At 41.2% G+C, this 11,827-nt stretch overlaps 1 protein-coding gene across 1 annotated transcript in view; it reads left to right on the top strand.

Moving 5' to 3' along the window:
- Positions 1–651: 651 nt before the first annotated feature.
- LOC140194071 (chloride intracellular channel protein 5-like) overlaps positions 652–11,827 on the top strand; it is a 145,525-nt gene continuing 134,349 nt past the window's right edge. Inside the window, exon 1 of the mRNA XM_072251464.1 lies at positions 652–1,300. Coding sequence (XP_072107565.1) covers positions 887–1,300 — 414 coding nt within the window. The 5' untranslated portion in view covers positions 652–886. The remainder of the gene's footprint in view (positions 1,301–11,827) is intronic.

Raw genomic sequence — 11,827 nt, 5'->3', positions numbered from 1 at the left:
GTGAGAATGGATACAAACTTTTGACAGAAGAAAGGTTAATATATAGTGGCTCGTGCTGTTATGTATATTTCTTTCACTGCATCACAGTGAAGATCATCTTCATCACAGCGCTGAATGACAAAATCCATCTCCGGCAGCTCTTTGGGGATCATCTCTTCAGCCACTGAGAAGAGCGATTGAAGAGGACCAGGAAAGACTTTCCGTGAAGTGTATGCCTCTCTCCTCCAGATGAGCACAACAAAATATCAACAGACTGGACACTGCACCCTTTTCAACTTCAATGCTAACATTCCTTAAAAGTTCGCCACTGCCTAAACTACGGATCTCTTCATTTCCTGTCTCTGTCGGCGCCTTCTTTTTCCCAGTGTATGTAGCACCACCTTGGCACGGTTTTACTTATGCCTTAAAGGCAAGTTTCTCATGTCCCACAAGACTTCTGAAAAGTTTACTAGCTGCCTCTGGCACGACGTGAACAGCGTTCCCTCAAGCACCGTGCAAAGCGATGAAGCTGTGGGTTCTGCCGCAATTTACTGGCAAATCAGCAGGTAATCCCGTTAGCGGTTTATATTTCACCAAAGTAGTTAATGATTGATTGGGGGGAAAAAAACTCGGCAATATAGTTCACCTATATGATATGGGACAAAATCAATAATCTGCACAATCACATTAGTGTCGTTCTGATCTCATTGCAGTTTGGGTAGTGCACACTCTGGGGGTCTGAGTACTCTTGGAGCCGGTGCACGAGTTGCCTCCTCGCTGCAGCCTCGATCAGTCGCCGGAGAACATCCAGCTGGCCGCGTCCGGCAGCGCCATTTGTTGCTTGTTCACCTGAGCGAAGCCACTTCTTGAGAAAGAGTGCTCACTCACGTACATACACACACCTACCATGGAGAACGGCTTGGCCGAGAACATCTACGAAAAACCCGATGAACAAATGGAGCTGCAAACCGTCTACGAGAATTCGCCGCAGGTGTTCAGAGGGGAGGAAATCGCCGAATACGACAAGGTCGCCCGCTCCCCCTCTAATTCCCTGAGCCGCTCGCCCTCTTCCTCCTCGGTGGAGAGCGCAGAGCTGAACCATCATCACGACGGTACGGAGCAGGAGGCTGACCGAGAGGAGCTGTTCCTAGGCAGGGACGAGGTGGACGAGCGGCACAGCTGCAGCCCCGCCACCCATAGCCCACACCTGAAAGGCAGTAGCAGCAGCAGCAGCCTCAGCCCCAGCCCCAGCCCCAGCCCGGGACCGGGCGACGATGACCTGGTGCCGCAGCAGAATTTCGATATCTCCCTCTATGTCAAGGTAAGGATTTCTCTACCGCTGCCCGTTCCCGCCTTGCCCCATACCCTTGAAAGCCCCCAACAACTTCCAGGTACGTTCCCCCGCCATTCAAAGTTGTATAAAATAGTATACAATGCATTGTCCAGCTAAATGTAACCTTCTCCCATCTTTCTTAAAAATAAATGCTCTGAAAAGGTTGGCGGTCTTCCCACTTGTGGTGTTTGACTGCGTTGTGTGAGATGCAGTTCCCCCTTGCCAAGCTGTACGATTACTGCCTTGAAGTACCACTGTTGAACGGGGGCGCCGTTCCACCCGTTACCGGGAGTACACACCCCAGTCGTGGTTGGGTTTGCATCGCCCGCGGTGTGATTATTCTTCGAAATATCGTAAATTCAAAATGTCGATGTTAAACCTGGGCAATACAGGAAGGGCAGTTTCTGCCGTGATCTTTACCGGATCCCCTTTATCTGCAAATCGGTGATACTTTGTGCAGTGAAACAAGCCCATTGGTAAAAGCTCAGACCTGTTTATCTTTATATCACTGTACACAGTTGAAAGCATTTATCAGTACGTCGGTACAGCATGAGGGCTTTGTTGTACTTCGTGCGCTTGCAATTAAATTGATTAATGGCTGTCTATTTGCTTTTTGATTGCTACTCTGACTTTTGCTAACTTTTTGTTTTCCACAATGGTAACGTAGCAATCATTCTGGGGAAACATCGGTTTTAAAAAAAAACACACACTTTAAATGTACGGACCTAAGTAATTCAGTACTGTACCGAGAACTGCTGTTTCAGCAGAAAAAAATCAAATGATCTTGCATCTATAAATGTGCGCAATTCCTCACTGCATTTGCATCTAATTGTACTGCCTCGTCATGAGGTACTGTTTCTATACATGTCATTAAACTATACTCTTTTTATGTAGCTCTCTTAATGTAGGTCTGATGAGGGTTGAATGCAAAGTGCTAATTGTGAATAGAACGTGGAATGTTAAAGGCGGATTGCCTTTTCAACCTGCGAATGCCTTTTTAAAAAAAAGATTGCATACTTCTTTGTAATATTTTCTACTCTAAAAGAGAACAGCTCAGCATTTATGAAATATTTGAAATATTTATGAAATATTTGATGGTTTGTTTAGTAATATGATCAAAATTTTTGGAAAATTGTAACAAAATTGCAATGCTTGAATTTGGGGCTTTAATTATAATTGGGATTGTTCCATGGGTGCCAAAGAATGATTTTCTGTGAAATGTTCTACTTAAAGGCAAGTTGTTCTTTTTCCATTTCTTTGAATCTGGGTGGGCTGATAAAATCTAATTCTGAAGATCAATGCTCAAGCATTGAGGAAAAAATGTGTATTTGGGTTAGTTTTTGTGCATTTTTGATGGACACTTTGCACATTTTTCTCATACTCCTCTATATCCATAAAGTCGAGCCAAAGAATTGCAATGTCCAGAAAACACAATTTAATACCATATTATAATTAAATCTTTTTAGACTCCAGTATTTGGCTTGTGCATCAGTTCAGTCTATTAAAATTACACCAGCTCCATAGCAAGGAAGGCCCAGCAGTGTCTCTACTTTCTGTGAAGGCTGAGAAAAGTCCATCTCCCACCTCTTCTTCCCCCCCCCCCCCCATCCTCACCACATTCTACAGAGGTTGTATTGAGAGCATCCTGAGCAACTGCATCACTGCCTGGTTCGGAAATCGCACCATCTCGGATTGCAAGACCCTGCAGCGGATAGTGAGGTCAGCTGAGAAGATCATCGGGGTCTTTCTTCCCGCCATTACAGACATTTACACCGCATGCTGCATCCGTAAAGCAAACAGCATTATGAAGGACCCCACGCACCCGTCGTACAAACTCTTCCCCCTCCTGCCATCTGGCAAAAGGCACTGAAGCATTCGGGCTCTCATGACCAGACTACGTAACAGTTTCTTCCCCCAAGCCATCAGACTCCTCAATACCCACAGCCTGGACTGACACCAACCTACTGCCCTCTTCTGTGCTTGTTGTCTTGTTTATTATTTATTGTAATGCCTGCACTGTTTTGTGCACTTATGCAGTCCTGGGTAGGTCCATAGTCTAGTGTAGTTTTGTGTTTTTTACATAGTTCAGTGTAGTTTTTGCATTGTTCATGTAGCACCATGGTCCTGAAAAATGTTGTCTCGTTTTTACTGTGTACTGTACCAGCAGTTATGGTCGAAATGACAATAAAAAGTGACTTGAAGTACTGTAACAGCAAGCCAAAAAGATTGATGCAATATTGGAGTGCTGATTTCTTTTAAAGTACTATAGTTGAGAAGACATTAAAGTAAACTTGGAGAATCTGATAACCTTTCGAGAGAGGTGATATGCCTGTGTTGAAGAGTATCATCTGGTGAATTGAATTGACTTTGTTTCTTACATCCTTCACGTACATGAGTAAAACTCTTTACGTTATGTCTTTGACTGAATGTGCAATGTGCAAATTATAGTGATTTGTAATAAGTAGTATGTACAGGAAAATGTACAACAGACTGATTTACTGAGATCTTTTTTTAGTAGTTGATCCATCAATTTAACTTGTTCCTTCAGTGATTTTTTTTTTTCATCTTCATTGCCGACTGTTCAATTGGTAGGGATTAAGACTTGTATTATGGTTCAATCTATTAACCAAATTGTAGAAAATTGTCTCTTGGATTTAAAAGTGTCATAGGAAAATGCATCATGTATTAACAGCTCTCGTCCCACAACTGTAATATAAGAGCTATGAGCAACATCTGGAAAACTCAATATGGCCAAACGGATATTATTTGATGATGAAATATCTAATGTGTTAATCCCTGCTCCACAATAATGCTTTTTCTCCCACTATGCCAAAATATCTCAACTGAACTCTCAAATGACATTTACAGTGATTGCAAGCACTGACGAAGCATCCTTGATGGCTTTCTTGAGCAGCATGTTAGTGAACCTACAGGAGAAAATGCTAGCTTGGATCTAGGCCTGTGCAATGAGACAGGTAAGATTAATGATCTTGTTGTCAGGGATCCTCTTGGAAAGAGTGATCACAGTATGATTGAATTTCGCCTACAGATGGAAGATGAAATAGTTAGATCTAAAGCTAGTGTATTATGCTTGAATAAGGGAGACTACAACAGGATGAGGGAGGAATTGGCTAAGATGGATTGGGAGCACAGGCTATTTGGTAGGACAGTTGAGGAACAGTGGAATACTTTCAAAGAGGTTTTTCACAGTGCTTGACGAAAGTATATTCCAGTCAAAAGTAAGGACAGTAAGTGTGGGGAGAGCCAGCCTTGGATAACTAAGGAAATAAAAGATAGTATCAAATTAACAGCTCATATGTACAAAGTCGCAAAGAGTAGTGGGAGACTGGAGGATTGGGAAAACTTCAAAAAGCAACAAAGAACAACTAAACAAGAAATAAGGAAAGATAGAGTATGAAAGTAAATTAGCACAATATAAAAACAGTAAAGGTTTTTATAACTATATAAAGCGGAAGAAGGTGGCTAAAGTCAACGTAGGTCCCTTGGAAGACGAGAAGGGGAAATTGATATTGGGTGATAAAGGAAATGGCTGAGGCAATGAATGACTATTTTGTGTTGGTCTTCACGGTGGAGGACATGTGTAATATGCCAAAGAATAATGTTATGGATGAAATGGGAGGTGAGGACCTTGATAAAATCACTGTCACTAAAGAGATAGTGATGAGCAAACTAGAGGACCTGATGGTAGATAAGTCCCCTGGTCCTGATGGGATGCACCCCAGGGTGCTGAGGGAATTGGCGGAGGTTATAGTAGACGCGTTGGTAATCATTTACCAAAATTCTCATAGACTCTGGGCAAGTCCAGGCAGATTGGAAGACAGCAAATGTCACACCACTTTCTAAAAAAGGATGTAGGCAAAAGACCAGCAACCATAGGCCAGTTAGCTTAACATCTGTAATCCGGAAAATACTTGAAGCTGTCATTAAGGAAGAAATAGTGAAACATTTAGAAAGGAGTGCTTCCATTAGACAGACACAGCATAAATTCAGAAAGGGTAGGTCCTGTTTGACAAACTTACTGGAGTTCTTTGAGAACATAATGAGTGCAGTGGATAGAGGGGAACAGGTGGATGTTGTATACTTGGATTTCCAGAAGGCATTTGATAAGGTGCCGCACAGGAGACTTATAAATAAGATACGGATGCTTGGGGTCGGAGGAACTATATTGGCATGGATAGTGGATTGGTTAACCAATAGAAGGCAGAGAGTTGGTATAAATGGGTGTTTCTCCAGTTGGCAGTCCATGGTGAGTGGGGTGCCGCTGGGGTCGATGCTGGGCCCGCAGCTGTTTACCATTTACAGTGATAATTTGGAAGAGGGGACTGAGTGTAGCGTAGCAAAATTTGCTGATGACACTAAACTGAGTGGAAAAGCAAGTTGTACAGAGGATGTGGAGAGTCTGCAGAGGCATATAGATAGCTTATGTGAGTGGGCCAAGGTCTGGCAGATGGAATACAATGTTTGTAAATGTGAGATCATCCACTTTGGAAGGAATAATTAGAAGAGCAGGTAATTATTTAAGTGGTGAAAGATTGCAGCATTCTGTTGTGCAGAGGGACTTGGGAGTGCTGGTGCATGAATCGCAAAAAGTTAGCTTGCAGATACAACAGGTTACTAAGAAGGCAAACGGAATGTTGGCCTTCATTGCTAGAAAGATTGAATTCAACAGCAGGGAGGTTGTGCTGCAACTATACAGGGTACTGGTGAGGCAGCACCTGGAGTACTGTGTGCGGTTGTGGTCTCCGTACTTGAGGAAGGATATACTGGCTTTGGAGGCAGTGCAAAGGAGGTTCACCAGGTTGATTCCAGGGATGAAGGGGTTAACCTATGAGGAGAGATTGAGTCACCTGGGACTATACTCTCTGGGATTCAGAAGAATGAGAGGGGATCTTATAGAAACATACAAAACTTTGAAAGGGGTAGATAAGATAGAAGTAGGAATGTTGTTTCCATTGGCAGGTGAGACTAGAACTAGGGACCATTGCCTCAAGATTCAGGGGAGAAATTTAGGATGGAAATGAGGAGAAACCGCTTTTCCCAGAGAGTGGTGAATCTGTGGAATTCTCTGCCCAGGGAATTAGTTGAAGCTTCTTCACTAAATATATTTTAGATAGGTTTTTACATAGTAAGGGAATTAAGGGTTATGGGGAAAAGGCAGGTAGATGGAGCTGAGTTTACGGACAGATCAGCCATGATCTTATTGAATGGTGGGGCAGGCTCGATAGGCCGGATGGCCTACTCCTGCTCCTATTTCTTATGTTCTTATGAATCCCGGCAATATTCTTGGTTAGTTTTTGTTCTTTAAGAGTTGTCCCAAATAAGCGGCTACTCCAAGTTACCGATGGCTCAATTAACTGGAATCCATTGTATTCTGAAGTTTCTCTGCTCTAATTCTCCACCCATGCCAATTTTTACACAGTCTGTATGATGGAAAGTTAAGCTTGTATCCTGTTCTGGATCTGTAAATTCCACCAGTTAAATATACACAGACCAAAGTCATAATTTCACCTGTTAGTTTCAGCCACACATTCTTACTGATTCCATCTGCTTATCTAGCCAGTCTCTTGATCTAATTGAACAGTTGCAGCATGATATACTGCTGAATACCTGATGCAATATTATGCTCATCACAAAGTCCATCACTTGCCTTCTCTCCAGCTTTGGGTCATCATACATCTAAAATAGTGTGTTTTTGTCATTAACACCTTCAGAGATCATGTAGTCTACTGCTTAAACCCACCAGCCAAGCCACTTTCCCCTTGTGTCCTACTCTCATTACTCCTTCAGTATGGTGATTGAGTCTCATTTTGTAATAATTATAAAGGCAAGTTTGTGACAGTAATGAGGTTTGTTATAAATGTCTCAAATCACATTTCCAATTAGATGGTTGGTTATTTAAGTGGAAGTATATTTGTTTTTTTGTCTTCCAAATCACTGTTGTACAACTTCTCTCTTATGATCTATCCTCTCGAGGTCTATTGCTGAGCATGCATCACAGGTATCACAGCGGTGGGTCCTTCTTCAATACTTGGTCTCCCATGTGGGCCAGGTTTTGTTTCTGGAGGGCCTTGTTTTGTTCTTGCTGTTAGTTTGCTTTTCTGGTAAAGTACTAATAGCATTCTGCTTTTGCTTCCAAAGTTTTATGTCTTTGCTTTGTTTTATTTTCTGGCTTGGAGCAATGAAGTAAGTATCTAACAGCGTTGTGCGTGGCCCCAGCAATAATAGGATGGGACTTCTGATTTTCTGGCTGGTACCAAATATTATTTTTATCCAATGTTAAGGTCATGAACTAAAGATTTCAAATATTATTCCCAAAACATATTTGAAAACAAAGTTCTGTTAAGTATAGTAGTGAAAAAACAGCTTTGCACCTTGTGCAGAAAATATTTTTAGGAAATTCATATTTTGATGTTTTTAAATGGTTTAATGGTTTCTTTGATTTTGTATTTGGTGTTTATTATTGTTCCCATCCCTATGCTGATGGGGGGGGGGGAATTCCTAAATTGAAGCCTCATGGTCTGGAAACGAAGTACACATTAATACAAATAGGTGTGTGTTTTATGGGATTACAGAATATGCACTGAAACGGGCATAAGGCTTGTAAGCGAAGTTGAATATTTTTTTCGCACTTTGATTTTCCTCTTCTCTATTGGACAGCAAAGCCAATAATGTGAACTGCTGCTGCTAAGTTAACAAAATTCATGACACATGTCAGTGATAATAAACCTGATTCTGATTCTAAGGAATTGATCCATTCATAAAATATTGCAATTTATGTTACCCATATTATTTAAATCTCTTCCCTGTTTCCACTTTTCAAAAAGATCACAAGCTTGGCTAATTTCTTAACATTCTCCAGCATTAGCAATGTTCTTGTAAGTCTCCTTTACACTTTTTCCAGTACTTAAGTAAAATTTCTGCAATAAGATTACATCAATGGTTAATACTCCAGCTGTGGTCAAACTAGTTTAAACTTGTCTATGCTTCTAACTTGACCAGTTAGTTCTTGCAGTCTTGTTCCGGCCAATTAAGATAAATGATTAATAAACCTTTTATTTTGGCTTTACTTCCTATCCTGCTTTTTGGAATCTGCAATATATTCCATTGTGCTTCTACCCTTCTCAACACCTCTCCTGCTTCATATAAAAACACAAACTAAGTGGCTTCATCACTATATCCAGTCAATAATGCTTTACACTGCCATCATGCACCTTGTTAACAAGCCATTTTGTAGATCGCTCCCAGAAAATAATAGGCTTGAACAGGAGAAAATTTTGGCTGGAGGATGAGGTTAACAGGTTTCTTCCAAAAACTCACTTTCTCTGTGGTGGATAACAGAGTCAAGTAGCTGCCACACTAGGTGTTTTCAGTACTTCTTGTAAACCATATAAACTTAAGTGTTAGTAAAACATTTAGTTATCTAGATACACTGGTGGTTTTTCCACATTGTCTACCAGTGGCAAAGTTAGAGCTCTTTCAGCATATTTGAATGAAGGTCGTTTGGGGTGTTGACCTTTTACCAACCACTATCTTGTGGATAATTTCAGTGAAAAGGTTAGCAATAAAATTATGCAAGTAAGTAACCTCAGAGTGTTGAAGTGCAAGGGAAAATGGACTTTGGAGAAAAAGAGATTAGAAGATGCCCAGAAACTTGTTTAAGAGGTACAATTTCAAGAGTGAAATGATAGTGTGGGACAGAATTTCAGCGAATGGAGCCTTGTTACAGAAAACAAAGTTTAAGTCATGATTATGCAAATGGACATGAGAGGCACAAGCAATCATATTGAAACCAATAGTGTTAAAGGGCTTGGATGCTGGGGGTGGTTTCCGTAAGATATAGGAGCAGAGTTGGTCCATTCAGTCTATTGAATATGTCCTGCCATTTAATCATGGCTGTGTCCTTTGTCAACCTCATTCTTTCTCCTTATCCCTATAACTTTCAACTCCCTGAAGGGAATTTTCAGCCACAATCAAATCATTATGACTTTTAATACATACCTTTAAAGCTTGGGGGGGGGGCGCAAGATGAGCCATATGTAGGTCAGCAAGAACAGAGATGATGGGTGAACAGGACTTGGAGCAAGATGTAATTTCATAGTTTGGGTGAGTTAAAGTTTAGGGTTAGTTCAAAGTACATGTATGACACCATGTACAATCCTGAGATTCTTTTCCTTGCAGGCAAACTCAGTATATCCAAGAACCAAAGTCAATGAAAGACCACACCCAAACAACCAATGTGCAAAAGACAACAAATTGTTCCTGAACCAAAGCACAATCTGTGATCTATGTGAACTTTGCATTCTGCTTGTTCTCCTGTACCATAACCATAAATCACTTGCAGACAGGCTGTGCTGATCATTTTGCACTTTGGACTCTAATGTGAAACTGCCTGTAAAACTCATTTTATTGAATAACCTGCATGAAATCAGAATTTGAGAAATTGGATAGCAGAGTTCACAGTTCCATTCATAGTTTGCAGAAAGAGTTAAGTTGCACGTGCAGTTTAATTCGGCATTTGTCATGCTAATTAACTGAAAGCAAGCAATTGTTCAAAGTTCTCCTTGGTTTTATTGCCAATAAATTTCCTTGATTATGCTGAAACATTACTGTTGTATAGCTGAAATAGTATGTTTACTGCAAAAACGCCCATCCTAGTATTCTTTCAGGCACTGCTGAAGTACTTAAGTTAACAGGCTGGGTGGAGTTAGTTCAATATTCTCAAATCCTTCTGGCATTATTTGAAAAAAGCCATTTCATAATGCCATAGCTGGTATTACCAATGTGTCACATAACATATCTTCCTCAATGAAGTAAACAGGAATCATGATTATCGGGCACTCTTAATAATGATCCTTATCAGTTCACCATCACCATATTTGATGCTAGACACCCTGCAGGATGAAAAACGAGACCTGTCAAAGGGTGGATGAATCCTCTCGTAGGGTCAACGGCCATCTAGCAAACACGTGCCGTGAAGCACGGAAAGGGCATCCCTTGCATCGAAGTTTGGTGTGGCCATTCACTGCAACAGAACTTCCCCCAGCTGCCTTGTCCCCACCATGCTGCTGGATCCAGGAGGGGGATGTCGAGAGGGTGGGTCTGGACCTGTGCAACCCCTTACTCGCCTAAAATCCACTCACACGCACGCTGTTCCTTTCTGAGGGGTGGGATATCCTCACAAACCCCACTAACTGACTGAAAGGAACTGTCATCATCCTATGGGATGGATAGCCAGAGAGAGTAAAATTTAGAAGTTGCACTTGCTATACTTCTGATCTCAACTGTAGAACTGTGGTTTAATTGGGCTGTTTCTCTGCAAAGGTAAAACCCATCTGATACCTTTTGATCCACTTTAAATCTGCAACCCTCTCAATAGATAAATTCTTGAAGTTGTCATCATCTTCTAAATGTATATTCGCCTCTCCTGGAACCCCTTTTTAAATTCTGCCAAAGAGACTCTTTCTGTCGCCACAAAATACAATTATCTTGCCTTGAATTCATAAATGCTGTACAGTTTGACTCACCTGCCTTGACCTCTTCACCTTCCATCCTGTGAGACTCAACTCCGCTCCCCTCAGATCATATTTTCCTGGTTGCATTCTTCTCTATTCAATCTTAAGACAATGTTCTCTGAAGTAGTTTTCTTTTCCATACTCTTGCTTCTAGTGTCTGCTACCAGTTTGGTAGTGAGAGATACCAGAAGCAGTCAGCTCCATTGACAGCACTCTATTCTTTTTGAGGTATCAGCTTCAGAGTCATGGTCCTCTCCAGAAACTCAAGACCAAATCTGGTCAACACACACAAAATGCTGGAGGAACTCAGGCAGCATCTACAGGGAAAAAAAGTAAATAATCAACTCCAAATCTTGTCTGGGATTCTGTTGTAGTACTAGGGGAATTCTATATTGTTGGTATTGTCTTTTCAGCTAAGACAATAAACTGAAGCAGTTTAAAGATCCCAAGGGCACTTTTAAGTGCTTCGGAAACTTAAGGGAAGAAAGTGAAATGGGTAACCATGCACATCTCTCTTAACTCATTTACCTGCTTTCATCATTCACAGTAGAGCATTTTCTACATGTAAACTGATTGTCCAGCTTCATCTCTTTCATTTGTCTGTAATGGCTAAGCAAACTGTTTCTTCCATCTGAATTTTGGAAATGTCATCTATTATTTTACCTTAAACACTGTTTCCTAGTGACTGGTATTTTCCTTTTCCCCGTTAAACGTTTGAGCCTGAACCAAGTACTTGAAGCAGGCCTGAATGGCTTGCAACCTTGTTTGAGGGAAGGTGAGTTCCACTGCAAACAAACTTGTTTCCATCTCATTACCTGCAGATTAGCTGAGACAATGTAATGCTCTTGCAGGTGCTTATGCAAAACTTTCTGACCTCACTCACACTCTATCCTGTGTGAGTTTGTGATTATCCTGCTGCTTTTCTTCTAATGTAATCAAATTCATCAAACAGCCCATCCTTTAGCAAGCTACAAAGACACAC

Source organism: Mobula birostris, chromosome 2 (genome assembly GCF_030028105.1).
Source record: "Mobula birostris isolate sMobBir1 chromosome 2, sMobBir1.hap1, whole genome shotgun sequence".
Lineage (NCBI taxonomy): Eukaryota > Metazoa > Chordata > Chondrichthyes > Myliobatiformes > Myliobatidae > Mobula > Mobula birostris.
The sequence above is the reverse complement of the archived record's forward strand: the minus strand, read 5'-3'. Positions and strand labels throughout refer to the sequence as shown.